This window comes from Bactrocera neohumeralis, chromosome 3, assembly GCF_024586455.1.
Source record: "Bactrocera neohumeralis isolate Rockhampton chromosome 3, APGP_CSIRO_Bneo_wtdbg2-racon-allhic-juicebox.fasta_v2, whole genome shotgun sequence".
NCBI classification, from domain to species: Eukaryota; Metazoa; Arthropoda; class Insecta; order Diptera; family Tephritidae; genus Bactrocera; species Bactrocera neohumeralis.
Genome location: NC_065920.1, coordinates 334697 through 360072, shown reverse-complemented (window position 1 = coordinate 360072; position 25376 = coordinate 334697). Strand labels below are relative to the sequence as shown.

The following is a 25376-nucleotide window of genomic DNA, read 5'->3' as shown; positions in this document are numbered from 1 at the left end:
GAAAGGAAACACTTTCTTCATCCTCTATCTAACTCTAATTTCTATATTTTAAGATATGTATTATCTATGCTAAACTTTACTGCACGTCATACAATTGAATAATGCTGGGTCTATAAATAAAAAAGCAAATAGTTATTCGTTTATTAATCATTTACCTTAGTTATTATTAATTAAAGTAAATGGTGCTTCTAATAACTGTTATTGATAAAATAATGTAGAGTATAATGAGACCGTAAAACCAAACTCAAAGTTTAACGCGTGTTTCCATAAATTAATTAAGCTTCATGTATTTTTCTAAAATATTTTTCCTGTGTTACGGCAGAGGTTTGTATATTTTTCGTCTTGAACCGAGTCCCAAACGTTACATTTCGTAGCCGCATTTTCTCCCTTATCATTTATATCTACGCCCTCTTTATAATCCATATCATAATAGCAAGATATGAAATAACAATGACTACAAGTACACATATATTCATATAAATGATATAGAGGTAATAAATATGATACACTTACTTTTTACCTTCGGGGCAGTCTACACAATAACCTATGGCACACCCCACACGCGACGCCTGATCGAGGGTGAGCACTTTGTAAAAAGTAGAATCATCCTTTTTCCATTTATTGAATGTAGACGTCATTAGTGTGTCTAATGATATCCGATTTAATCCATCTTGCATTGCTGAATTGAGGCCAACTTTCTCAAAACGTGCCGTTTTATGACATTCGCTCGGCTTGCTTGGGCATAAACCAGTGTATGTACGAGCCAGGTATGCTAACTCACTGTCCCAAATGAGGTTTCGCATGCGTGTTGCTTTCACCCGACCAGCTACTTCATTACGAAGCTGGTTGTGAAGCTCCAAAAACATATTTCTAATTTTAAAAGTCGATGGCATATGTCGTTTAAATTTACCTATGTTTTCCTGTATTACAAAGAGAATTTCACTCACATAACACATGTACATATGTATATGTACATATGTAAGTAACTTACAATTGCCGATGGATCACACATTATATGCTTTCCTTTCTCACACCAATCATCGTTGCCGCAGAAATAATTGTAAGCTGCGGTATAGCTATAGGAGTCTAAAACAACTAAGTAAACAATAATAAACTTCAATAGAATACACATAACATTAATAATCACAAAACGACCAAAAACTGATTTTGAAAGCCTGCACAATGAAATAATTTCTTTATGAAGTAAGAATACATTCATCTCCCTACCTACCTAAGTTATTTTATACTCGAGCAATTTGCAAGTATCAAAGCCTGATTACCAGTATACACAAATATATTTCATTTTAATCAAGTTATCGCTTGCACGGACTTCAACTCGCCTCGTCATCCAGATCATTTATATATATGTACATATGTATGTACTTATATACTATATATATGTAACTTTATATCTCCCTTGATTATTTTTTATTTTGGAAACAACCATTAGGCGAACATAACTACAATATTCTGTTGAAAAATATTGTGAGAGTATAAAAACCATATAAGTATGCAAGGCACTGGGTTCAATGTTATCACTCCATTTAATCCGTAGGAATTGATGGGCGGGTTTTGTTTCAAACTGATTTTAAGAGGATTTTTGAAATTATTTATTAAGTATATACAAATAAAACATATCACTATACATATATATAAAGTAATATTACGGAATAATATGTAACAACAAACAATATTACTTGTATTCAGTGTATTCAATTACAACGGAAAAATAGACAGATTTTCATAGAAAATCTAAAACTTATACATTTATTTCAGCTTAAATTTATAAACCGCAGATATAATATATTAATATAAATAAGTACGGCACAGCACTTATCAATTGAGCATTCGAAATGTATGTATGTATTTATATTAGGCAGAGCCGTTGTCCATGTTGGAAATCAAAATTGTCGACTTAAATTCGATTTTAGTATAATTATTTCAATTAATTGTATTAGAAATTTAAATGTTATATCAACACAAAATGCAAATGTCTTCATGATTAAAATTAATATATGTACGTAAAACCAGTGGATTTTATAAATAACTATAAAACTCTGAACACCCCTCCACAAATTCTGTAAATACCAATTCTTAATTAACTTATACTTATGTATTCTTTCAGCTTTTCAGTTTTTGATTCCGTTTCAAATTTGTGTATATTTCCCCTTATATACTGTTTAAAATGTAACAACCACTCCGTCGTACTTAATTATACTCGTTTAAGTTGACAAATACATTGTGAATTACATTTACTTTTTTTCTAAATATAATATGTATGTGCATACTATATGTGTACGGAAGGAAGTCTTAACGGAAAGATAACTTACAATAACAAAATGAGAAATTCTATAAGCTTTACATAAATTCTGAATTTGGGCATGGAACAGTTTTTAAGAGACAGGCTTTACAGCCAAATTTTTTTCATAGTTATAGTGTTTATGTTATAGTGAAATGTAATTAGTTAAGTTTTATTAAACAAGTTGAAAACTATTAACTCTCAGGTAGATCAGTAAACAGTTGAGAAATGAAGCATGTGCTAATTGATTAAGGTTTTCATCAATTCAGATGAAAATGGAATAACGATAAATTGAGGAACTTTTAGATAGCTGCTTGACGTATCATCACGTATGAGCACTTGCTGAAAGCTCTTCCAAACGTAGACACAGCTCCTGAGCCAAACGCATATGCGTGGCTGCGTTGGCACATGTTGATGGCGGAGCGGAGGATGTGACGGTAGTAGCAGATTCGTGGGGATTTAAATGTGTTATTGCCTCCTGATAACTGGGACACACCCCATGCCATCGAGCTTTGCTATAGGCATGCGACTGTAAAAAAAATAAGCAGATTACCATATAGTTAGTAAATGAAATTAAATTAATCATTTATAACTGCATATTATCTCTACACAACTGATTGGCGAATTGCAATGCATATTAGGTTATACATTATGTATTGTATGTATATAGGAAATTTAATTCGAATATGAGAGAACATTAGCAATTTAAAGTAGAAGCGAAATACCCGTTTAATGTATAAACCTCTTATACCTACCATTGTGAAATCACGCTTCCACAGCACACCACATTGACCATCACATAGTGGGCAGGGACGCTCTAAGCTGTAGCCTCCACATTCACTACAGTCGAGAGAAACATGGTCATCGGTCCAGGATACTCCGCATGTAAAACATGAGCCCATGTGCTGACGCAGCTCTTCAATAGTAAGTACATTGTCCACGGAAATTTCCAACGGACTACCGACTAAATCGGAAAATGATGATGACATGCTAATACTGCTGCGTCTTTAAGAAATTTATAGATAAAAATATATAGATAAAAAATGCAACTCCAACGATGAACAAAATTATGCTTATTTTAGATTTCTGATTTCTGCCTATATGGTTCCTCCTTAGAAGGCCAATGAATATCATTTCATTTTTACTCAAGTTATCACTTTGATATATGTACGTAACTCTACATATGTATGTACATATATCTATCTTGAATTATTTAAGGCATTACAAACTTACCCCAATGGGCTGCAGATATCGGTAAATTGCGGTCCGTGAACACTAGCTAAAGACATTGTTGTTGGAGCTGCAAATAAACGTAAACAAGTATAAATAGAGTTCGTAATACTTTCTTGAATTTTTGAATGAGATGTGTGTGAATCCCGATCTCGATGAAACAATTGTTTCTATTAATATTATTTGTACATAATTGCATGCATACAAAGTATGTGTATATACACACATGGTCAAAATAATAAGTACGTTATTAATTATTCTAAGATTTTTAGCAAATCGGGCGAATTATTTTTATGGTTCGTTATTTCGCTTATGTACTAATATGAGCAAAATATAGTAATACTTTGTTTATAATTTTAAAATTCTTAATACGTCGTCCCCTCAAAGTAGTCCCCATTGGCCCAAATACAGTTGTACCCAAATACATTTGTGCCAACGTTTTTTGTGGTGCAAAAACCAAGAGCCTTTTTTAACGAATAACTTCGCGCAAACGACGCATAACACTGAAATAGTATTCCTTGTTGACAGTTTGGCCGGTCGGAAGGAGTTCGGAGTGCACCATCCTTGATAATCAAAGAAAACTGTCAACATATGCATAATTTTTGACCGTCTTTGACGTGGCTTTTTACCTTTATTGTGACAAGAAAAAATTAAGGATACGATTATAACTCGCAAATAATCATTGAAATTGGTCCGCCCTAGGTGGCGGAAAAAAGTAGCACGATATCTGGTGGAGCGATGAAATAAATATTAATTTGTTCTTGAATGATGCCAGACGCAATGTTTATCGTCTTCAAGGCAAACAGTTACATTCGGTGTTTCGAGCTGAAACAATGGTTTGGAAAGCAATCATTCCAAAACAAGGCTCAGTTATGGAATCTCGTTAAAAAAACCATATGTAAGACTTAAATTAATACGTGTCGCGAACTTATCTCTAGCATGCCAAAACGAATTTCAAAAGTAATTGAAAAATAATGGCGGATAAACTAGAAACAGATTAAAGAAGTAAGCAAAAATCAATAGCGCACAGAAAACTGAATACAATAAATACCTGTTGTACTTATTATTTTTTACAATTTGTCTAGTCTTTAAATTATCTTCTAGAACTTCTATTTTAAAAATTTTTATTATTATTATTATATTAAAAATGATACAATCACCAATACGATATTCATCGCTTTGGCATAATTGCGGTTATATTTCGGAGAACGAATGCATTTTTTAAAACAATAACGGAAATAACTACGAATTTTATTGGAATAATTTGTGAATATAGTATTCTCTACATATCTATTCATATCTCGTCGTTGAACTTCTCAGAAAGATTGAATAAGCACTCTTGTCCACGTAATAAATATCGCATAACAGGTTTGTTAACGACCAATCTCCAATTGTAATATTCGTAACAACAGTTTCAGCCGACGCACCCAAAGCCCGCTAACAATAATGAACACACATACATAAATACTAAATGTGAATGTTCATTATTGTACATATTTTATATACATATACAATTCATTGAACTCTAAAATGGATGACCTTTTCAATTTTCAAATTATGCATATGTAGTACATATGTATGTACATATGTATGTGTATGCACCTAGACACTTTACCAATATTTTTCGCCTATACGTATGCAATAAATAGTTTGACCTTGAAAGCTTATGCCAAAAACAATGAAATATCCCAACGGAAATCATACACACTTTGAATTGTGACGAATGGCGGTATTGATCTTCAATATTTGTGAAGATATACATACATATGTATATGTATACATGCATATGTACATAGAATATAATGAGACAAAAGGCAAGGTTCGGCCATTTGAATTTTTTACGCGACAAATATTACATAAAAAAATACATTAATATGCATTCATGCATATGCACATATTTATAACAATTAACCGTCGGTTATTCCAGCAGCAGACTCGTTAATTGCTTACTCGCCATAGTGGCGTACTCAACAAATCTGGTAAAATGCGGTACGATTTTACAAAACTAGGTATGGTTTTCACTTGGAACGTTGTTGTTAATGTGCATCTCTCATATGTACGCTTATATAAGAATATACATACATACGTATGTATGTACATACATATGTATATACCACAGTAAAATCGATAGAAAGAATTTTGAATTTAAGTTTTCCGAGATACTTTCAGGAGAACCCTGCATTTACGCAGAACTCTGGTACATATATTTATGGTCCAGCCGGGGCCATAGCAATGCTAATAAGTACTGCTTATATTCCTCAGTACACCAGAAGTGACCAGATTTTATCAGAACTAACTAGAAAGAGTTCCAAAAGAGGTAGAACGACTGAGAGACTATCTACCTCCACCAAGAGCTTGCAATTTTATTAAAATATGGCCGTAGAGCTCATACAGATCGTGGCTCCATCAACTTTGATATTCATCTTCATCTTTGATATTAATATCAAAAAGTTGGTAAACAAAACTGTAAAAAGCTCAATGGACCAGTTTCAACACAAAAAGCATTCTCATATATTTTGTTGCTCTCTCGCTCCGAGTGAATTTCTGTTTAAAATTTCAGTTATATTTATATACATACGTGCAAATGGAAACCACACAATCGTTTGAATATTTCAATAAGTTTGCACAGTTTTTACTTTTGTTTTTTGCATGTGGAATGATGCAAGGTTTCCTCAACTGGAAATTTGCAGTTGCTGTTTATATACTGTCTCTGGACTTTATTTAATGTTTGCATATTTACTTGACGTCAATGACAGCCGTCATGCTAAAAGCAATTCTCGTCATCAGCAAAAAATAACATATTTATGTATAGTTATTAAACAAAGTTAAGTTAATGAATGAAATGAATGTATGTAGTCACTTAACACAATAATAGAGACAACTTTGATTTTTTATGTAATTTAGATTGCATCCTTAGATGTTGCCTCGAAATTCAGAGTAAGCAAAGCTGAGTTCAGTTTCCTTATATGTTTATATGCACATACATATGTTATGTGGGGTTGGAAGGAGTAGTTTTGGAAATTGGAAAATGTTAATATTGGAGCGGCTCGGGAACTGGAAAATTGATCACTTTGTTTAACCCAACGAACACACTGTAGTACCATTTTAACCCTGCTTTGGAAATGAGTTACATACCTCTTCACTAGTATGGAATTTGATAGCAGGATTTAAAAATTTAATTGACCAAGAAAGTCTAAAACATGGAGATCATCATTTACCAAAAGTGTGCATAGTTACTATACCCAATATGTACGCAGTTAAATGTTTAATGACTGAAACTGTTGTGCATTCGGTCATTCTTATGTAGCTACAAGTAGTACTCTCACATATTGCATGGGTATTATTCACTCGTTTCCATCTAGAACTGAATACCAGTTCAGCGCGTTCAAAGTCACATATGTACATATGTACATATGCATTCATTTGTGTTCATAGAATTCGCGGAGATTGAGGTGCTTAAAAGTGTGTGACTGTAATAATGTATATTTATTTGTATTATTTGTAGTTTTAGTTTTCTTACTGTCATCAGTCGTTTATGATTGTTAGCTTTTTACATATAAACTAGCTACGCTTTATATAACAAAATACTTGCTGTTATGTACGAATTGGTACTCACAATTACGAGTTTGGATTTCAAAATGGATACGAATTGTTACACTTTTGATGGTTTTTTATTTAAATATGATGGATACAGTGTTTATTAACTACAGCGTTTACGTTGTTGACACGAAATTTTCGCTTATGACAAGATATTTTTATAACCAACACAATTATCAAAAACGACTTTCGTCACCATACTTCGATTGCACAAATATAAAACATTACTGTTATTTTGGATGAACAGTTTCTTAACTTTTTCAGTCCTCTTAAACTTATTTAAAGTCTATGTTTCTTGACTCAATTGATTTTGGTTCTATTGCTGTCTTTATATTCCTCGCCAGCTAACAAGCGCGACAACACGACCCAACTCAAAAGACTGAAATCATATGTTGCGTGCGGCTGACTTTTATGAATTTCGCCTGACAACGCAGTCTTGGTCTACAGCTGGTTACGCTGCGCTCGTACACCCATATACTCATATGCCCGTATGTATGTACGTATTTAGCAAATACATGCACATATAACACACGAACGCCTGACTGCATACAAGTTTCCAAATTCGCAAATTTTGTGTGTGTGTGAGCGTCGGCTGTAAATAATGTATGTAGATGTGTGTATCATAAGTGCATATAGTAGCAGTGGCGAGCGATGGCCCGATGTAAGGAAATGCAGGCGACAGACGTGTGGTATGAGTGATCGGTTATTTTATAAGCTTATGAGTCGCGTTAATAAGCCCTGTGAATAAATACGTAGGCAAGCAAAGAGAAATACTAAAACCGATCCAAACACGAAGCGGTGTGTGATAAATTCAAAAGCAAAGCAACAAAAGATCGCTGATATTTTATATATGTACATATGTACATGTGTATTGGCGGAAAGTTAATTTTGATTTGTTGTAGTGTGTGGACACGCGTGACTAGCATGATGGCACTAAATTCAAATTCATTAATATTTGTTTTTTATGTATGGGGATTATTTCTTGGGATTTTTGTGTAGCTGTTGTGTTTAGCAAGCTGTGGAATTCATTGCGCTGTTGAATGTTATTACGAAAAGGAGGCACAGTAACAATCGCCAATAAATGAAATAATAAACAAACTTAGGTCGACATTGTATGCTGATAAGAGCCTACAGCAAAAGTCATACATAATTTATAACAGAGGGAGAGTGCCACAAGAGCAGACACTAATAAACCACGCCACTCGCTTGCCAAATCATTCTGCAGCACACTTCGAATCATCCACCATGCCCGTATCATCACAATTGTGCATACATACAATAACTATAATATATACTTATGTAAATACATATGTATGTATGTATGTATGTATACTCCTTGCAAGTCACATTTTACAATTTTAGATTATTATACACATGATTTGTCTACACATGCGTGTATGTATGCTTTTTTTTTATGAATGAATGAATCAGAGTTAGCCATACGATGAATTCTATTTAATTTTGACACTCATCATTTAGATATCTACAAAATACTGCGATATTGTGTGTGCAACTCAGGTAATCACAACATCCGCTTCGCTATCATATTATGCACCAACACATTACCCGTGGGAACTTTTGCATTGAATTTGAGCTTTCCGCCATTTGTTTAACAAAGTTAAAGAAAACTTAAAAATCTTAAATCTCGTATGAATGTATTTACTTCCAGTATTTTATTGTATAAATAGAGATACATTTTAAAATGTGGTGTTCGATTCGCACACCTCTGATGACATTACATTGCCTCGAATCGATTTGAGGAATGCAATTACGATTCATTGAAAGTCAAGAATAATTAATCAATACGTAGTATGTGCATATACATATACATATGTATATGTATGTATGTAAATATTATGTATGTATATGCACACGTACATATGTATGCGGGAAACACATTCTTATTTTCGAACTTGAGGTGAGTTTTAATTTACTTTCCAATCAGTGTGTCCATTATCGTTTACTTCCCAATATTTCCATAATTCTTCCTAAAAAAAACGATAGTTTCCAAATCTGTTACTCGTATCATGTTATTTGATTTTTTTCTCAATTCGATATTTGAAGAATCGGGTGATTTTCCAAGCATGCACAAAGTCAAGCGGAATTTAAATCCCATTTTAAAGCCTAACAAAGCCGTAAGCAACAAACATTACACCAATTATTTAAAGCACCAAATTGGGACCTTTTTGCAAGCAACCCAAAAAAAAAAAATACGCGACCACTAATTCAAAAAAATGGCATTCTACTACATAATATTAAAATAGTTAGAAGTATCTATTATTGCTTATAGAGATGGAAAGGTTTATTAACTAAGTCCTTATTAGCGAGGTTTATTTGTTTATTAAAAACTAACAAGGTGAAATTAGAGTTTTTGATATATTAATGACAGACCCTATTATAGTGCAAATATTCATTTCAGCACGGTATGTATGTTTATATATAATACTACTATTGAAAATTGTGTTTTATCCTTACCATTATGGTAAAGAAAATGGGTTTTGTAAAAATAGTGTTTGTAAAAATAGTTGTCTCTTGCCTATTCGTTGTGTGAAAATTAATATATACCGTTAATCTTTAAATGCTTTTTTACTGCCGCTAAAACATGATGGACCATGCCAAGCATATGTCGAAATATCTGTATATTTACATAATTAAAAACAATATTTATTCCACGAAAGTGTTGTCAAAAATTTGGAAATACGAATAAATTGTTGTATCACTGATACTTTTATGAACACCGTATCGTAGAATCCGATTTTAGAGTTGCATTGGGTTTACTTATGAAAACTATTAATCTTTTTGTTTACCTCGTAATGAGCACTGCTAGTTTTATAGACATAGGTGTACATTAGGGGCGTTTCGATCAGCGTTAAGTAATGTTATGCGGGAAAAACGTATTGTCATACTTGTATTGAATATACATATGTATGTATGTATGTTCTTATGTACGTTATAACAGCACTGTCTGGTGCTATTCTAAAATTTTCCTTGCAATATTATACTCCTCGTCAAAATAAAAATATTTATATTTGAGTTATCGAATATCAAGACTTGATTGATTCAAATATGGAAGTGCGTAAGTCGTTACATATGATACGTATGCCCTCATGAATCTTTCGTCTGAAACTTATTTTTTGTAAGCGAATTTATTTTAAATGAGGAACATATATAAAACATATTTAAACTAATAAGATTATGTAATAAAAGTAAATTCTATATTTGCTACATAAGCCATGTTTTTATGAATGAATTTTACACAAAAAATAGTACTTATTATTGCTTAAAAACACAAAAGATGATTGTTTCTTATAACGTCGTTAACGTATTAAGTTTTACCAGTTGTTGGAGGACATATCTGAAGAATATGGTGGATGCGGGGGCAGTTCGAATTTGCATTTCATTTAATTTTAACACCGACCTATATTAATATATGACAGAGTTTTTGACCTGACTAACAAATGTCTTTTGAACTCATGATTTCTTCAACTTAAAGTAATACTTTATATTTGTACCAACATTCATAAAATACCAAAGTGAAAATAGATTTTTTAAAGAAACTATTTTTAGCTAACAAATTCTATTTAAACACATACATATGTATGTATGTATGTACACATGCCTACGAATATGAAAGTTAAAAATAAACTCTGCTTCTGATTTTCTTCACGTGATTTTTACGTATAAATGTCTGTCTATATTTACGTTTGTGCACAAATTTTTTTTATGGTAAAATCACTTTTATGATACTTACGAAGAAATACGTATGTATGTACATATGTACATATATAACTGCATTCATTTGTGAAAATTCCTTATATTGCTTTGTAGCTTTGACTTGTGGTCTCACATTGCTCTAGGCGCCGTTAAAAAACCTCGTACATACGAGTACACTATATGAGTCGAACCAAGTTCATGAGCTATCCTGTACTTGAGAATAAGAACGGAATTTTTTTTTACTGATTTCGTCATATTTTAGTCTCGCCTCCGTACATATAAATATATATTTATAGATGATTGTATGTACACATATGTATGTATGTATAATTACGAACATTTGAAATGCCTGAGTGGGACGAGTGTGAGAAATTCTTCTGTAGATAGACAAATATCTTTTGTATTTGCGACGGTTTTTACAAGTGGAAATTTAGCAGTTAGTAAATAGGTTATCAGACCTTTGTATTAGACAAAATGATTTCGCAATGCTTGTCTATTCGTTTGTTGGCGCTAGCGATAACTTGAGTAAAAATACGTTCTTTACCAGACGGGGCCTGCACTAACAAAATGGTAATATTCAAAGGCATATAGAAATCATATGTGCCAAATTTGTTTTGAGATTAATTAATACCATTATTTTGATTTTTCTGGTTTGCGTCTTTATTTCATTGCTACAATCGTAGTTTTTGAACATAAATTACAACGGCTTTAAACTTTTATGAGATGACTCCAAGGCGAATTCGTGACGGTGATACTGGCACCGTACTAATATAATTGCACAAATTTTTCATTTGCATAAGCAAAGGAATAGAAGCTTACCGCACTTAGGCCACAACCAATGGTGATTGCATATACAGAGTAAACACTTCGTTGGTAGTTATATTTTGTTCAAATGCATTAATTTACATAAGCACTCTTGTGCACCTTTAAAATAGGTTCAAGTATTTGATCTCAAATTTGAAATAAGTTCGAGTGGGTAGTCAGACACTTCTCGCAACTGAAGAATCGGTACTTATATATATATATTTATAAAAACACCACAAAAAGCAATTGATATAAAAATAGTAATCGAAAGTTATTAACTCACAACTTACTTACATTAATGTTCATATTGTTTACTCATGAGTGCATTCGTTGAAATTTATGTACATACATTTCGAAAACACGAAGGTTCTTATAAATATATTTTTTTTGAAAATATCTTTAACTACTTAAAAACTTGTGATGGCTGATATAAGGCAGCAATGAAATGAACTGAATTCATATATTTTTTTAGATTATCAAATACAATAGTCAATACAAGTCGGAAGTCGGTGAAGGTGTTTATGGCTCCACTGTGAATGACGGTTAGTGCATGTCTGAAGTTACTTGTGTACGAAATCTGGTCGGCGTAGTTCTACGGAAACACCTCAGCAGAAACTGCTTGAAGAGGAGTTCATTGTGCTGCTTAACGGAGAGCACACGGGCCTCCTCGATCAGAGACATCAAGAGGCATCTCGTTATAGTCCGGAGTGCAGTTTTCTGGCATGTTTCATGCTTCCTCGTCTGCATTTCATTGCATCCGGGCGACCATATTGGTACGGCGTTGTTAAGGACCGGCAGGCCAATTGCCTTGTATGTTGTCAACAACGTTTCTTTGTTTCTTCCTCATGTGTTGACGGCTTGCAACTAGAGGATAATTTTGCGGCTCTGTACTTTTACAATAATCGCGGTCGTACGAGTAGTGAAAGAGCAAAGGCTGTCAAAGACCATGCCTAAAATCTTAGGGCTATTGACGTCAGACAAATTTTAAATTTTGAAAGTCGGAGAGTTATCGGGCGATAGGACTACTCTTTGTTGGCGGGATTCCCAGGTTTTAGTAGTGCGACTACTCTTACGATTTGTCACACATCGGGTATTTGAAGAATGACCAGCGACAGGTTGAAGATCTTAGTGAGGAAGCTTACTCCCGTCGAGCCTATGGGGGGATTTATATATTAAATTTTGGGCTCGACATCGCCTGACCGGATAGCTATACTCTGCCTATTTGAGCTCCTATGGATCATGGGGGTCCTCTGTTGGCCACTGTGGTGGTGCGCCTTTTGGCGCATTCGCAGCAGAAAAATTCCTCCGGGCCCGGGTTGGACCCAATCCAGTCAGGAGGATACGAAGCAACCCTGCTGTAAGATGACTAGGTTGTTGTTGTAGCGGCAGAATTCTGCCAAGCTGACAGTCCTTGGCCGGATAAAAATCCGAGTCCGTTCCGGTTACGTAGACCCGACCGTTGAGGGAACGGAAGATAACAAGGTCTCAACCCGCGGCTCCGCTCGCTTAGAATTTGGGACTGGTATCAAATATTAATTACGCTGTTGTCACGGATATCATGCACTCATCTCAAATTATGACTGAACTTTTTCTCAATACTAATATTATAGATACCAAAAAACAACCGCCTTATTCATAATCCATACACGTACACATGTATATATGTAAACAAAAACAAGTAAGGAAGCGCCAAATTCGGGTGCAACCAAACATTTTATACTCCTGCAACTTGCAAAAATCAAAGCCAGGGAAGTACTTTAAGGTGTAAAACCAATCATATACAGTAAAGTCAGCCGAATGTTCGAAAATCCTGATATTAGCTAAATTGGGGGTAAGTCAAGTTTTCGCTCAAATTTATCTATTTTAGACACAAAGATACACTCTTATGAGAAAAACACGCTCTCTTATTTGCATTGGGATAACTCACATATTGGCCGATATATCGGCGCAAAGTCACTCGGAAGTTCGAAAATCTTTACATTAAGTATATGAGGGCTAAGGGGAATATTGGTCTGATTCAACCCATTTTTGACATACAGACATACCATTACAAGAGAAGGATTATCCCTTAATTTCAGTTATATATGTATGTATATCACACATTGACTGACATTTATTGCTTCTTGATTTGTGTATTGGAAACTGAACGAATCAGGTGTAATTTAAAATTTTGCTATACGGGAAGTAGGCGTGGTTGCTCAGAGTTCCGCGATAACGAATTTCATCGAAATGAGGGCGGTGCCACGCCCATTGTCCAATTTTCACACCAGCTCCCATAAAACTCTTTCATACCACTAGGTGGTAAATTTCCATTTCTCTGGCGTATTAAGTTATTGATTTATCGCGCTTTTAGTAGTTTTTAACAGTACCGTTATATGAGGAGTGTTTTCATACATTTTCACTCTGTCGGTAGAAGTTCTTATAAGATTTGTATTCAGCCAATGGGGTTGTTGTAGCTCAAGTGGTTTAAGAGATATGTGCATTAAACTTGTTTGCCACGGTTTAAGAGATATTGTGCATTAAACTTGTTTGCCACTTTTTTGTAATGAAGAACCCACATAAGTGTTTTAACGGAGATTTAATCCCCGTTGGGATGGTAAATATCATTTGTGTTGTCGTCGAGGTCATCTAACGGTAGGCCCAAGAAACGTGCTGTTTCGACGGGGTCGGACCAAAGGGAGGAGGGTGTTAGATGGGTAGGGTTTGTGGGGCATGCAAAGAGGTGGTCAGTGTCATGCGGAGACTCGTTGCATGCAGGACATACATCGAGTATGTCAGGGTCTATTCTGGATAAGTAGGAGTTTAACCTGCTACAGTATCCAGAACGAAGTTGCGCAAGGGTCACACGCGTTTCTCGCGGCAGCTGGAGCTCTTCGTCTGCGATGGGTGGTGGTTTAACTCCAAGAACGCCATTCACGGGAAGGGAGTCGGTGAAGGTGTTGATGGCTCCACTGTGAATGGCGGTCAGTACCTGTCGAAAGTTAGTTGCGTCCGAAGTCCGGTCGGCGTACTGTACGACGTCGTCGACGTAATCCAGGAATGACCTCTTGATGCTCCTAGGAGGCGGTTCCGCTCCAAGCAGATGGCTGCAGGGGTGATTTCTGCGAAAGCATCCCAGCAGGAACTGCCTGGAGAGGAGTTCGTTATGCTCCTTAACCGGGAGCATGCGCGTCTCACTATGGAGGTGTTCAATCGGAGACATCAAGAGACATCCTGTAGTGGTCCGGAGTGCAGTATTTTGGCAGGTCTGAAGTTTCCTCATCTGCGTGCCACTGCATCCAGGCGACCATATGGGCGCTGCGTAATTGAGGACCGGCCGGCCGATTGCCTTGTATGTTGCCAACAACGTTTCTTTGTCTTTTCCCCATGTGCTGCCGGCTAGCGACTTGAGGATTTTGTTGCGGCTCTGTACTTTGGCGATAATCGCGGTCGAATGCGGAGAGAAGGAGCATAGACTGTCGAAAGTTACACCTAAAATCTTAGGATTATTGACAGTCGGAATTTTGACGCCGTCGACTGCAATGTTAAGCTCAAGTCTATACTCCTTCGTCCAGTTGGTAAAAATGGTCGCTGTGGATTTGGTGGGGGAGAGTGTAAGATTTCGTGCAGTGAGGAAACGAGAAAGATCGGAGAGGTAGCTGTTTACCTTCGAACACATGCCATCGATTCCATTGCCCGACGCCAATATCGTGCAGTCATCAGCGTACGAGGTTATGGAAACTCCCTCTGGTGGTTGTGGGAGTTTCGAGATGTAGAAATTAAACAGTAGTGGGGAGAGGACACCACCCTGCGGAACCCCCTGTTTAATTCTTCTCAGTTTAGATGTTTTACCTCGAAATAGTACGGATGACTGGCGACCGCTCAGGTAGTTCATGGTCCACCTCTTTAACCCTGGAGGGAGCGTAGTTGTTTCAATGTCCTGCAGTAGCGTTGTGTGATTGACCGTGTCAAAGGCTTTTGACAGGTCCAACGCTACGAGGATCGTTCTTTCGCAGGGTGGTTTCTGGTTGAGGCCACGAACTATCTGGGCGTTTATGACGCTAAGTGCTGTGGTGGTGCTATGCACTTTTCGGAATCCATGCTGGTGGCTGGCTAGGCTCAGGTGGTGAGTGAAGGTCGGGAGTAGCAAGGCCTCAAGTGTCTTCACTACTGGGGAGAGGAGAGTTATCGGGCGATAAGATTCCCCTTTGTTGGCGGGTTTCCCAGGTTTCAGTAGTGGGACCACTCTTCCGACTTTCCACACATCGGGTATTTGAAGAGTGGTCAGCGACAGATTAAGTACCTTGGTGAGATATTCTACTCCCGTCGAGCCTAGATGCTTTAGCATTAGCATGTTGATTCCATCAGGGCCAATGGATTTGGAGGATTTTGCTTTTTTGATGACACCCTGAACCTCCTCACCGGTGAAAGTAAGTGGCGCGCCGTCGTTTGGCATTTTGCGCAGCCGTCGGTTAACACATCGTTTAGCTTTGTCTACCGAAGGGTGCAGTGTGAACTGCCGGCTAAAATAGCTCGCGCACTTCTTCGGGTCCGAAGAGGCATGACCATTGAATTGAACTTCAACTCGGTCGTCATGTCTCTTCGGGTTAGACAGAGCTTTGACAGTAGCCCAAAGCTTACTCACTCCGGTGGAGAGGTTGCAGGACTTCAGGTGTTCTATCCATTTCGTCCGCTTATGTTGATTTACCATACGCCGAATCTCCAAATTGAGATCCCGTATTCGGGGATCCCCGGGATCGGCATGGCGTAAGGTGTCGCGCTCATTAGCTAAAACGGCTGCTTCGGCTGGGAAATTTGGGCGGATTTCCGCTATTCTTCCAGCCGGTATGAAGCGAGCGGTAGCTGCTGCGATCACCTTGCGGAATTGACGTTCGCCAACGCATACGTCCGTAGGAATGGGTAGAGCGTTGAAGGTGCTCTCAGTAAATTCTGTGAAGCCGACCCAATTAGCTTTGTTAAAGTTAAAGTAGGTGCGGTTGTCCACAGAAACAAAATCAGGAGGCTTCTCGATCGAAATAATTATGGGCAGATGGTCTGATGCGAGAGTTAGCATAGGTCGCCAGGTTATGCTGTTTATCAGACCACCGCTAGCAATGGTAATGTCCGGCGAGCTATTACAGGTGCCCATAACTCTGGTGGGGGCTTCGTCATTCATTGTGCAGAATGTCGAATCGTCAATCTGTTCCGCCAGCTCCATCCCCCTACGATCATTTGACAGGCAGGAATGCCAAAGATCGTGGTGCGCGTTAAAGTCGCCTAGTACCAAACGGTTTTCACCACGAAGTAGCGCACTTATATTCGGGTGATATCCTGTTGGGCAACATGTAACTGGAGGGATGTATATATTAAATATTTCGAGCTCGACATCGCCTGACCGGATAGCTATACCCTGACATTCTAGGGTAGTATCCCTGGGGTCGATGTCTACATCGATTAGACGATACTGCACGGTGTTGTGCAATATGAAAGCTAGGCCACCACCATTATCTCGCTCGCGATCTTTACGTATAACGTTGAAACCTGCACAACTCAGAAGATCTGAGCGGCTGTTTAACTTGGTTTCTTGGACCGCAGCTATCGATAGACGTTCCCGATTCATTAGTGCAACTATCTCCTCGATCTTGCTCTGGAGTCCGTTGCAGTTGAATTGAAGTAGCCGGGTTTGTCGCGGGTGTCCGTGGGTGATCCTGGGGGTGAGGGAGTGACGTGTGGGTGGAATTTGTTGCAGCTGTAGTACCCGCAGGGGCGGTTGTCGCGCTGGGGTGTTGGTTGGCGACGCCACTGTTGTGAGTTGCGGGGGCAGACTCCTGCAGCATGGGGCAACGTATGAGTCACTCCACTCACGTGTGGTGCGCAGGCCGGAACACGTCGAAAAATGACACCAGCCAGTACAAGAATTGCACTTGACGGATGTCACATTCCGGCGTATGACGGCCTGACACACGGAACAGACTGTGCGAGGGACCAAGAGCTGCTGGTTGGTTCTCGCACGAGGATTGGAGCGGGATGAAGGTTGGGGGGGGGGGGGGGGACAAGTCAGAAGGGGGAGTTATGTTGCCTGATTGAGCTCCTAGGGACCGTGGAGGTCCTTTGTTGGCCACTTGGATTGGGTGGCGGCGCGGCGCGCGAACTGTGTGCGGATTGCACAGCCGTAGAGGCTTGTGTCGCAATATTGCGCAGGCAACATGGGGCCACGTAACGCGTGGTCCACTCCCTATGGGTCTTAAGGCCTGAGCAGGTCTTAAGATGGCTCCATCCATTGCATGTGTTACACCTGACCGAGGTGGAGTTTGGATGGAGCCGTTTTGCGCATACGCAGCAGAAAAATTCCTCCGGGCCCGGGTTGGACTCAATGCCAGCGCGAGTCAGGAGGATACGGAGCAACCCTGCTGCAAGGCATTGCTCTAATGACGACAAACACAAATTAATACTCATCGATCCAAACGGGGTTAGATCGCCGAAAGAACAGCCCTTGGTCGGATGAAATCCGAGTCAATTCCGGTGCGTAGAACCGGCTGTCGTGGGAATTGATAAAAATAATAGTCTATGTCCGTCCACTGGTTCTAAGGTAACTTCCCACCAATTTTCAGCCAAATGGATTCAGCCGTTCTTGATATTTAAATACATACATACATACATACATCCTGCAAAATCGACAGTGATTTTGCAAAAACAACCTCCGTTAGAAACTTCTACAGAGCTAAATAAATTTTCATGTCTTTCCGTCCTGTGTTTCAGATGTTATGCGGGCAGAAAATGAAACAGTGTTTCATTTTTATATATAAGATGTACATATATCGACTACCTACATATTAAATTTTTTTTAAATAAGAGTTAGGGCTTTAAAGTTTAACAATTCTTGTGCGGATCTGATTTTTTATACACATGAGGTAAGGTTAAATAATTATACTATATCAAACATATGTATATGAATATGTATAGTGTTAGATATTTACAAAATTATGTACCAAAACGCACATTGTGATCGCTAGGGAAATGTATGTATATATGCATTTTTTCTGTTTTCCGTATATGTGAATTTCTCATGGTCATTACTAATATAACGTTTTAGAATATTAAAAATTGTGCTTTGATGAGTAAAATTACCTTTTATGTTCACTGCATTTAACTTGTTGTTGGAGCTGTCTAAACGTCCTACAATAGGTGTCTGAGCCATTAGAGTCAGCGTCCTTGTGCTGAGAACGATTTGCTGATTTTCAGCGTTGGGTGATTCTCTATAGAAATCTGGATCATCAGCATCGAAGATAATATTGTCTTCCCACTCTGAAACTACACTATCCCTGCCTGTGGGCCAACTTTTCATCTATATAATTTAAAACAATCTGATAAGAAAATATAACCAAATATTAAAAAAATACAATAATCCATATATTTACTTATCATCTAAGAGCAACTTTCATGTACCTTGTACATGTAAATATTGTACCATACTATGACACCAATTATTAATCTAACTGATCTAAACATGATTAGATCACTGAATGCCATTCAGAGTGGAGCCTTCAACAGTTTCACCGACTCCCTTTCAGTGAATGGCGTACTCGGAGTCAAACCACCACCCATCGCAGATGAATAGCTCGATTTTCCGCGAGAAGAGAGTGACTCTTGCGCAGCTTCGTTCCCCCCTGCGGGTAGAGGTTAGAATTTACCTGTGGTAAGGTATGCCTCTCGTAAGAGGCGACTAAAATCCATATGCCCTATGTCTTTCTTTCTGGTTTTGCCTTGAAGTGTCAGCATAATCTATTTCAGAAATAGTGCTATAATACTCAGCTTGAAATGATATTATAGACTTTATTTAAATTCCTAATATAGAGACAATTGAAGTTCAAGCGACAAATGTCACCAGTCATTGATGTGGGCGCTCAACTAGTAGTAGCAAAAGCTACAAGGTCTTACCAGATACTATATCCTGGTATCACGGGGAGCAGTTAGCCCTTGGAGTTTACTCCAACCTGCTCATTGGGTTTGGCCCTTTGTGAAGATTCGTGGTGGCTGTGGTTGAAACCTAAAGGCAGGTAGGGTTGATAAATTCAACCCAGTGTGGAGTCGCACTCCGGCCGGGTGCCGGACCCATAGTGAGTAAAGGTGTCCCTATTTACCTAAACAAATTGGTAGCAAAAATAAGTGCAAAATGCATATATGCCATGTGGCGCTTATCAATGCATTGTATAGATCTATGTGCTTCAACGAAAGCACCGTGAGGTTAGGCCGTCGCCGGCAGGTAAACACGTAAATCACAACCATTGATGTATATTGTAGCAGGATAAACTTCTACTTATCCAGAATAGACGCAGACAAATCCATATATGTCCTGCGAGCAATGAGTCTCCGCATGACACTGGCCACCTCTTTGCATGCCCCACCAACCCCACTCATCTAACACCCCTCTCCGTTTGGCCCAACACCGACGAAACAGTACGTTTCTTTTGCCTTCCGTTAGATGACGTCGATGAAAACTTGGCTAACCTTTATCAATCCGTTAGAACAGCAACCAATTATTAATATAAACTTCTTAATTAAAATAAAACGAAATATGTATTAACCACTAGTACCATTAAACGAAAGGATATGCACCCAGGATTAAGAGCATATTTGATTTCAAGAAATATGTTTATATCCTTATACACATGTTGGATGGGTATGTATGTATGTATATACTGGATAGCAGCCTCCACAACTTAATTGGCAGGTTAGCGTGTTACTTCATATTCAAATCGATACGACCTTGATGTAAAAGTTTTACCAATTCATCATTGCACTTACATTTAAAAATATTTTCTTTTCAACAATATGTCGGGTTGTTGTGGATTGTTTTCGAAATCTATGATTTGGTGAATGACAGATGCAAATGCACTGATATAGACTGCAAAAAGTTTATTGTCTACCAGCACTAACGAATCTTTAGAATACCATTCTTATGTTACTAAGAATAAACTAAACAAATTTGATGAAAATTTAGGGAAGTGACACGCAGCTTTAACTTTATTTGTAGACAATAACACAAAACAACAAATGTAACTACTTCGCCTCCAACGACTATTGGCGCACAGGGTTTCATTTGATCACTACAACCTGCTATCGATTACAATGAAAATCGTTTAATCGAAAGTGCTGTGAGAGTATTTGCTTCGTGATGTTTAATGCATTGCTTAGTTACAAACAGACTTTACCAAACCCAAGACAACGAATAAAATTTATTTAAAAAATTTATACCTACTTTGTATGAAGTTAATCCCTATCCGTACTATCGGCTCTTAAGACATTTCTGTAATCTCTCAAAACTTAGCATAGCCATTTATTTATAAAGTTTGTTGTAAACTACACTCGTATAGATATTTAAATGATGTCTCAAACAGTTACTTATTTCCGAAAGATAATATATAATTTCAAGAGATTTGTCATAACTCTTGGCAATAATGGTTGCAACTGTTTGACATTTTTCGCAAATGTCAGAAAAGAACGAAGTAATCTAGATAAAAGTTATAAAAAGTAAATAAAACTTTTCTGATTCGTAAGCATAGAAAAAAAATTATAAGGCTAAATTCGTAATAAAATACGTGACCAAAAAATTTAAAGTTAAGCCTATGTAAAAAAGGTTTTACAATGTAAATGGTAGAAAAATATTAGAAAAACCTTAAAATAAAAAATAGAAATTCACGGATAATTGACGAAATGGATGATAATTTATGGTAAGCTGTAATGGAATTTTTATAGTTTGTAATTTCTTATCCACTTTGGTATTTCACGCAAATTTGATTCTAAAAATGAAGTATGAGTGGAACGGTTCTTATATTAGTGGATCAAAAATGTTATTCCTTGCTTTTGCTCAATGTTTGCTTGTTCTCATATACTAAATTAGCTATTTAAAGACTAATGTTTTAATGGACTCATAATCTTTTTATTTTTATTAATTTTAAAATACACGTACCATATTGCTGACAAAAGTTTTTTTTCAGGCTTATTGAGTTAGAGTCAGCGCTCTTAGATGACTGTAATGTTAACGACATATATGCTATTTGCCGAGGCAAAGCTATTCCCGAATCACTGCGTCCTGACGTTTGGCAAGTGTGCCTCGATGTGCGTCACAAAAGCGATCAAATGTCGTTGTTCAATGAAATTTTTGATTTGCCTTTTCAAAATACGTTACGTGAAGACTGTCAAGCGATTGTGGATCGAATTGGAAATGATGATGAAGACAAAGTGTCAGTAATTTCCGATTTGGAGTCGATCCTCACATTCTATTGCAAAAATCGAAATTTTTTGTATGAAAGTGATAATGGTTGGATTGAACTATTGTTACCTTTGTTGGCACTAAAGTTAAATCGATCTGACACCTACAACCTATTTGAGGCAATAAGAGACACATACATACCTAAGGGCTGCAAACCAAAAGGCAACGTGTTTCATGTTTTTCGCTTACTTATACTATATCATGATCCTGAATTATGTACAATGTTAGATACAAAAAAAATTACACCAGATCTGTACTCAATGCAATGGTTCCAATGTTTATTCGCTTCGAGCTGCAGCCTTACCGTCATTCTCTCCATGTGGGATTTATATTTTCAACATGCAGATCCTTTTATGGTCTTCTTCTTGGCATTGATTATACTCGTAAACGGACGTGACTTAATATTAGAAATGAAAGATGCAACTAAAGAAGATTTAATAAAATTTCTTTCAAATATGCCTTGCGCTTTGGAACCGGATGATGTAGTTGACTTTTGTTCGTTAGCTCAATACTACTCGCTTAAAACCCCTAGTTCATTCAAGACGGATTTTTTAAAAGCGCTTTATGGTTCGCAAGGTGAAAAGGCACCTCACATTGAACCCTGCAGTGTTTCACAGGTAAGTAAACAAAGCTAACATCATGTAAGCCACATACTAAAATTTAGACTTCTTATTTTCAAGAATTTACTCAAAATTAAAACAATTATTAAAAGTTAAATATCATTATATAGATATGTCGTTAACCAGTTACTCCAACAAATGTTTATGTTTGCTTTATTTTAGGCCTTGTGTCTTCCAGTTTCCGTCTATGAATTAGTGGAGAATTCATCTTTAGAATTAAACACATCCGACACAGTACGTTTTTTCTTGGTTGATTGTCGTCCGGCAGATCAATACAATGCCGGACACCTTTCCACGGCATTTCATCTTGATTGTAATTTAATGTTGCAAGAACCTCTGGCTTTTTCTACGGCGGTACAAGGGTTGTTAAATGCACAGCGCCAGGCAATTGAAGCAAATTCTAACGCAGGAGGTGAGCATCTTTGTTTCATGGGAAGTGGCCGGATGGAGGAAGATCAATATACACATATGGTCGTCGCTTCATTTTTACAAAAGAACACTCAGTACGTATCGTTGCTGACTGGAGGTTATTTGTCCATTCACGATTATTTTGGAGACCACATGGCAGATTGCCTTGAGGATCATAATGTAAAAAAGTGCATTGTTTGTTCTAAAAATAATGTAGAACTTAGAAATTCAGGAAGAACAAGACAAACACATGAGGTATTCAGTTAAATTTTAATAATGTGTAACTTTTTTAATTAAAAACAAAATATTGATTTTAAGGATAAACGGGATCAACCACGACCAACCTCCGATATCTTTAGTCGATTTTCTGCCGTAATGAAATTGAAATCTTCTGAAGTGAAGGACAAGCTCTTCGATATCATTACAAATCCATCAAATGGTGCCACTGTCAATCCCCATTTGAATTTGGGCCAGTCGACCATTCAGGATCGACATGTTTCGGCTACTGAACGCAATGGAAAACGTTATCGTAATGTAGCACCGGTATTTAGCATCGACGACGAGAATGACGACCATTATAACGAAAATGATGTGAAAGATTCACCAGATTTGACCAGTTCTAAATTGGCTGGTGATGCTAAAGAAATTGTCAGTTTAACTCAGTATTTAAAGTCGCCAGATATAATTAATGCGTTCCGATGTCAAGAAGTTCACATGAATGGGTATATGTATGATAGTCATTTAATAATTTCGGCGACGCACTTAATTGTATTACGAGAACTTGGGCGCGGTCAAGCTCAGATTATAGTTCGACGTCCCCTATCAAGTATAGTTAAAATAACTGCAAAGAAACGCCATCGTGATTTGATCACATTCAAATACGGATTCCCTGATGGAGATGGACTACTTATAACTGACATGGACCGATTTCTTATTCCGAACGCCAGTGAAGCTACAGCAATTGTGTCGAAACACATTGTTCAAACACTAGACAGCTCTAAATTAACGTAATCGAACATTACCATCTTATATTTTACATCTAACAGCTAATTGCATTGAGTGATGACGATTTATAGGTTTTGTTTATTTTGTAAAAAACGTATTATATAATATAAACATATAAAATTAAAAAAAAAAACATCCATGTGTATGCCATAAAGAACCTTTTAATAGATGTTTTCTTTTATTCATTTTTTCTTACTCGTGCATATTTAGTATATAAATGTTTAATTTAATAAACATTGTGAGAATATACTGCGATAACAATCAAGTAATGTACTAAGCGAGATGGGTTTGCATACGTATAATACATATTGACAAGTAGCTTACGAATTATAGACTAACTATTCCGCCTAACCACACTATACTTACATATACTTCAAAGCTTTAAACTGTACTCCAATTTTTCAATGCTTCCACAACGGTGCATAATGGTAATTTGGTTAGAAAACTTGAACGAAAAGTTTTTAACAACAACAAAAACAAAAATTGAAAAAATGGTTTGCGCATTTATATATGTACATACATACATATATGAACGCATCTTAACCTATGTATTTAGTGGTGTGAATTGAGACTTGGTAAGTTAAATATTACTGGTATGTTAAATATTAATACACATTCACATATTTTACTATTGTTCGAATTTTACATTTGGAACACATTTTTATTGGGTACAGAGTAGACCTTAAACGCATCTGTCAATCTAAATTAGTTGGTAAATTACTTAAAAGAATTTATGTGTGTTAGAAGAGGTTGTTCCAGAAAAATGAACAAGAGAACAAGTAGAGAAGTACTAAGTACGTAATTTGTAAGTTAGCTTACATATTAACCGATCTTGTGGTACAAACCAATCGATGTATCCCTTTTTGGTATCATGAAATATTATTACCAAAACAAAAATGGTTTCAAATTTTTATTGAGATACCTCACAGATTGACCGACATTTTTGCCATAGGACTGAGGTCCACATATTTGGTATCGGGGCCTTGAAAAGTTATAGTCTGATTTGAGATTGATTGAGTAGTTGCTGAGATACATGATTTCATTTAAAAGTGAACGGATTTATGCCCATTGTCAATTTTTTACACGCGCCTTTCCACACCCTTTACAAGGGACAATAGTTAATTATCCAATTTCGTCTATTTTAGAACTGCATGATGAGATGCTTGGGGAAAATGTGCACTTCAAGTTTAGTTGACACATAACGCCATAATATCTCTATTATTCTTATGAGTACCAAAAACCGTTAGGCGAACAAGTCTATTATACTCTGTGCTACATGTTGCGAGAGGAAAAAAAATCAGCGAATTATAATTCAATATATGTACATACATATGTATGTACCTACAGATATGTATGTATGTGTGCATACAAATGTACGAAAATCATTTTCTGCAGCACCACATCCTAGGGGATCTATAATCTGGTCTCTCCAAAGTTGAATGTTGAT

General features: G+C 36.9%; 3 protein-coding genes across 4 annotated transcripts; 1 reads left to right on the top strand and 2 right to left on the bottom strand.

Annotated features, from left to right (window-relative positions):
* Nucleotides 1–187: 187 nt before the first annotated feature.
* Nucleotides 188–1641, bottom strand: LOC126751938 (hookworm platelet inhibitor 1-like). Its single transcript, XM_050462404.1, has 3 exons — nucleotides 992–1641; nucleotides 514–920; nucleotides 188–454 (listed from the first exon to the last, which is right to left on the bottom strand). Exons 1-3 carry the CDS (start codon nucleotides 1217–1219, stop codon nucleotides 295–297), a joined length of 795 nt encoding a protein of 264 aa, XP_050318361.1. The 5' UTR covers nucleotides 1220–1641; the 3' UTR covers nucleotides 188–294.
* Nucleotides 1642–1738: 97 nt separating this feature from the next.
* LOC126751939 (protein pinocchio) lies at nucleotides 1739–20684 on the bottom strand. 2 transcript variants are annotated; one of them, XM_050462406.1, is made up of 5 exons: nucleotides 20429–20684; nucleotides 18752–18987; nucleotides 3533–3599; nucleotides 3055–3304; nucleotides 1739–2828 (listed from the first exon to the last, which is right to left on the bottom strand). In XM_050462406.1, exons 2-5 carry the CDS (start codon nucleotides 18966–18968, stop codon nucleotides 2625–2627), a joined length of 738 nt encoding a protein of 245 aa, XP_050318363.1. In that variant the 5' UTR covers nucleotides 18969–18987; nucleotides 20429–20684; the 3' UTR covers nucleotides 1739–2624. The 2 variants fall into 2 exon arrangements, with proteins under 2 accessions (XP_050318363.1, XP_050318362.1); XM_050462405.1 differs by having other exon boundaries at nucleotides 18752–18968; nucleotides 20429–20683.
* A 439-nt stretch (nucleotides 20685–21123) lies between these two features.
* LOC126752736 (TBC1 domain family member 23) lies at nucleotides 21124–24094 on the top strand. Its single transcript, XM_050463697.1, has 4 exons — nucleotides 21124–21354; nucleotides 21622–22513; nucleotides 22679–23179; nucleotides 23243–24094. Exons 1-4 carry the CDS (start codon nucleotides 21338–21340, stop codon nucleotides 23933–23935), a joined length of 2103 nt encoding a protein of 700 aa, XP_050319654.1. The 5' UTR covers nucleotides 21124–21337; the 3' UTR covers nucleotides 23936–24094.
* The last annotated feature ends 1282 nt before the right edge of the window (nucleotides 24095–25376 follow it).

Coding starts and splice junctions, on each gene's coding strand:
- LOC126751938 (XM_050462404.1), bottom strand. CDS start 1,219: ATGAATGTATTCTTACTTCATAAAGAAATTATTTCATTGTGCAGGCTT. Junction 921..991: donor TGTGTGATCCATCGGCAATT/GTAAGTTACTTA, acceptor TTTGTAATACAG/GAAAACATAGGTAAATTTAA. Junction 455..513: donor GACTGCCCCGAAGGTAAAAA/GTAAGTGTATCA, acceptor GTGTACTTGTAG/TCATTGTTATTTCATATCTT.
- LOC126751939 (XM_050462406.1), bottom strand. CDS start 18,968: ATGAAAAGTTGGCCCACAGGCAGGGATAGTGTAGTTTCAGAGTGGGAA. Junction 3,600..18,751: donor AAATGCAGTGAACATAAAAG/GTAATTTTACTC, acceptor GTTTATTTGCAG/CTCCAACAACAATGTCTTTA. Junction 3,305..3,532: donor GATATCTGCAGCCCATTGGG/GTAAGTTTGTAA, acceptor AATTTCTTAAAG/ACGCAGCAGTATTAGCATGT.
- LOC126752736 (XM_050463697.1), top strand. Junction 22,514..22,678: donor AACCCTGCAGTGTTTCACAG/GTAAGTAAACAA, acceptor GCTTTATTTTAG/GCCTTGTGTCTTCCAGTTTC. Junction 23,180..23,242: donor GAACAAGACAAACACATGAG/GTATTCAGTTAA, acceptor ATTGATTTTAAG/GATAAACGGGATCAACCACG.